This window comes from Chrysochloris asiatica, unplaced genomic scaffold (assembly GCF_000296735.1).
Source record: "Chrysochloris asiatica unplaced genomic scaffold, ChrAsi1.0 scaffold00050, whole genome shotgun sequence".
NCBI classification, from domain to species: domain Eukaryota; kingdom Metazoa; phylum Chordata; class Mammalia; order Afrosoricida; family Chrysochloridae; genus Chrysochloris; species Chrysochloris asiatica.
In genome coordinates, this window is record NW_006408568.1 from 11,376,565 (window position 1) to 11,380,749 (window position 4,185).

General features: G+C 41.7%; 1 protein-coding gene across 2 annotated transcripts in view; it reads right to left on the minus strand.

Annotated features, from left to right (window-relative positions):
- The window catches only part of ATP6V1E1 (ATPase, H+ transporting, lysosomal 31kDa, V1 subunit E1), a 23,769-nt gene extending 19,584 nt beyond the window's left edge, over window positions 1-4,185 (minus strand). For both annotated transcript variants that reach the window (XM_006862723.1, XM_006862722.1), the window contains exon 1: window positions 4,101-4,185. In XM_006862723.1, the coding sequence (XP_006862785.1) occupies window positions 4,101-4,133 (33 nt within the window). In that variant the 5' untranslated portion in view covers window positions 4,134-4,185. The remainder of the gene's footprint in view (window positions 1-4,100) is intronic.

Genomic DNA, 4,185 nt, shown 5'->3' on the forward strand with positions numbered 1-4,185 from the left:
AAAAAAAAAGCCTATTTTATAGATAATACAATACAAGCCTAGAAATATTTGGGGGGGGACTAGTCCAGAACAATATTTATGGAAAATTATTGTGGCCTTGCTGAAAAGATTACCAGATTTGTAGGGCAGCAGGTTTAGCGTCCACTGAGTTTTGATCCAGTCAGGAATTTAAAAAGTACCTTAGCTAACTAAATACAGTAATCAAAGCAGGTGTTTATAAATGCTACAAAACCCTTTGGCCTGTAAAGGTGAACTGTTTCAAACCTGCATTATCTGCCTTGATTGCTGCTGCTGGACCCTCTCCTACCAGATCTAACTAGATCAGCATAGCTTAAGAGCAAAACACACTGATTTAAACCCAAGTCAGAGAAGTCTAACTATTTATAGTCAACATAACATACTCTGTCTTTTCAGAGTTCTAAGAAATGAAATAGCAACTCCTTAAGGACATTTAGCGCTACCCCTAATACAAGAAAATCAATCTTTAAAATTATATTTTTCTTCTCCCTGCTAACTCAGTAATTACACTTTATGAAAGGTTGAGTTCCTTCTAAATAGATGACCATACAGCCCAAAAGAAAAAGAAACACACAAAGTATCAAATGCAATGAAGAAGCACGTTACCCAGAAGGGGAAGTAACCTAAGAACCTCAATGAAGTGGCGAGCTAAGCCCTACATCATTCAGCAAACTACTGTGAACCCGGGTGGAGACTTGGTTGGCCAGTAGCGAGGCAACACCTGGGAACTCATGGGCTCAGAGTCAATGACACAGCGGACTAGAGTGGAGTGGGGCGGCCAGCTGATAAAAAGAGGGCAGACAGACGCAAGAACACCCACACTTGCAGATGATACCCACTTGACCTGGCTTCAATGACTAGATAAACAGAGCTCAACCTGAAGAAGAAAGAAGAGGAAAAAAAGTCATCTGATACAATTTGATAAACATGACCTACACCTATAAACACAGTAGCTCAAAAGAGGGAAACAAATCCCTGCTGCAAGAACTATTTCCAACCCTCCACACAAAGGGTAGACAGGGATGAGCAATTTGGACATTGGCTACCCAAAATGAGGGGAGGGATACAAAGGTAATTAGTGACTGGCTTGCAAGCTTTCAAGACGGAACCTAGATCCAAAGGGCGTGGAGGAAGGTAGAGTCGCCAGTGAATAGTATCCAGCCTGTCCAGGAAGGGCTGATGAAACGAAATACAGATGGGTCTCTTGTGATGCAATGGTGAATAATTGTTATTAGGACTGATTGTGAGGGTTGGAAATCTAAAGGTGGGGATTTTATAGCAAGGACGGGAGTGATTAACTTTTCAATCTAGGAGCAGAGGGCCCTAGGACCATCAATGGAGAAAAGCGGAGAGCGGAATCCTACCCAGAGAAGCAGTGAGGCCTGAGATGGAGGCAGAGAAAATGACAGCAAGAGATGGTGTGGCTGGGGACTTGGGATCAGGAGATGGAAAGGGCTGAGGACTGTGGTTGGGGGTGCAGGCTTATAGGGTACACCCATTGGTTGGGTGAGTATGCATGGGCGGGATGATAGAATGAATGTAAAACTAATGTTCTCCCATGTAGACTATCACACAATTCACAATAAAACATTTATTTTAAAAAGGCAATGAAGAAGATGTCAGCGAATCTATAATTTGTTAAGTGGCTAGTATGTGGTACTGTAGGATAAAGGTCAGTGGTTCAAGTCCACCAGCTGCTCCTAGGAAACCCTATACAGGGTTGCTATGTGTGGGAACCGACTCAAGAACACTTGATAACAACATATGCTTGGTGTCTAGTTGGCTTATTCAGTACTGGAAATTCACTACCTTCATGGAGTTTACATTCTAGCGTCGAAGGTTACAGACAATACATAAGATTTCTTCATTCTTTTAATTTTGTTGGTGGTGGCTGTATGCCATCGAGTCGGTTCTGACTCATAGTAACCCTGTATAGAGTTTCCAAAGGCGATCTGGTAGTGCTTTGGTTACAAGTTGGGCTGCTAATCTCAAGGTCAGCAGTTTGAAATTACCAGCAGTTGCACGGGAGAAAGATAAGACTTTCTGATCCTATAAAGATTTATAGCTTTCGAACCCCTATTTGTTAAGTGTCGTTGAGTCAGTTCTGACCCATAGCGACCCTGTATAGGGTTTCCAAGGAGCAGCTGGTGAGCTTGAACCGCCGACCTTACAGTTGAAACAGCTTTGCAGTCTGGTGCATTAACCCACAGCACCACACCGGGACGCCTATACAGGGTCACTATTCCTCGACACATAACCACCACCGTAGAGTTTCGAAGGCTGTAATTCTTTACGGAAGTAGAAAGCCTCATTTTTCTCCCATGGAGTGACTGGTAGATTCAAACTACTAACCATCCAATTAGCAGTCCAACTCATAGCCCCCTAGGCTACCAAAATTCCTTTATTTTAATTGTACAGAATGAAAAATTAATTTGACCTTAATTGCAGAAATACATTGCTTTGCCTTTATACTATATTTTTCTAGGGAAGACTTGTATACCGTAAAGTTAATTTTGACTCATTGCAACCGTGTTTGACAGAGTAGGTCTGCCCCACAGGGCTTTCTTGGCTGTAATCACTATAGGAGAACCATAGCAGTTCATTCTTTCTATCCCCAGATCTCCTTCCTGTGCAGCCACTTGGTGGATTGGAACTGTCAAACTAACAGAGGCAGAGTCTTAACCATTGTGCCCCCAAGGCTCCTGAGGAAGTCAGTCTTCAGTACATTATAACAAGGGGGAAGATGAAGTTGCAAAAGGAAGATGAGAATCAATATTAAAAGTATGACCACTCCAATAAGCAAAGGTCCCTGTTCCTTTCCATTGAATAACATTTTCCCCTATTAAAAACCAGAAGCAGTGATGACAAATGTAAAACAAAAATCCACTGTTTTGTAACAATATTGGAAGATTTCTTAAACTTCTCTGTAGGTGCTATTTTTGATATCCCTCTTCCCCTTTGTGATTAAAACTAGATTCATCTATAATCATTGAAATGAACAACTATTTCACTCTTTTTAGTCCATATTAGGTTAAAAATAAAATGAAAAGCCATTTTCAAGGCAATGGAAAATATACAAGGGAAAAAAAGCTATTTATCTCATTGCTCATCTAAGAAGATTCATAAGCCAGTGTACTTTAGTCAGAATTTTCCTAGTACTTCAAAAAGAAGTATGTTTAGTTCTCTAAATTATAGAGAAATTAAGTAGCAGGCTTCCTCCTCTGAAAAACCTATAGGTATTACCACTGCTAAATGCAAGGACCCTGGCTTCGGGATATCTATTGACAAGTCAAATCCTTTCTATCGTGTTAGTTATACAACTACCAAAGCTGCTATATCCTCCTGGAAGAGTTTTGCATTTCAATATTCCTAATGCTCACAGTCTTGAAGGTATTAAAAAAAAAAAAAAAAACTAAACACGTTTCCCACAACTGAATATATATACACTTGCAACGTTGAAGTAGGTTTGCGACTTTCATTAGCAATTAATTCTTCCCATAAAACACTACTAATTTATTTTGTGCCAAAAACTTTTAGGCACTGTGGTTCACAAATGTAAGAAAAAGAGGACTACCAACATGAAACAAATATTAATATAAAGATTAGGGGGAGACAAACCATTACAATTCAGTATAACTGAAGAAGACTCCTCCACAATGAAGATTAACAGTTCATAAAGTGAATGACCTCAAAACAACGTTGTAGGTAGTTCTTTTCCCTTAGCACTGTTTCCTTCCTTTCATATACCGTGATCCCTTCCCTCAGGGTTAAAATTCAAGTGAAAATGATGTTTTCAATCTCTGCAAAATCTCTCCGCTCTATCAAGCATAGCAATCATTCCAAGAAAATAGGGATTGGTAGCTCAAGGCGGCGGCGGGCCTCAGGCAAGTGCGCAAGATCGGAGCAGAAGTCACAGGAGCTGGGTGGGTCAGCAAGTGCCCCTCCCGCAGACAGAACCGAGGACGTGGGAAAAGAACCCTCCTTGGGCTGCCCAAGGCCCCCGCCCTCCATGAGCCCGGGCTCCAGCCCACCACTCTGGGACCTGCACCGCAGCTTCGCGGGACTCAACACCATTCTCTCACCTGCTTTTGCACGTCAGCATCGCTGAGGGCCATGGCGAAAGCTGAGAATCTGTGAGCTACAGGCTCGAGTTTCGGTTTGAAGGGT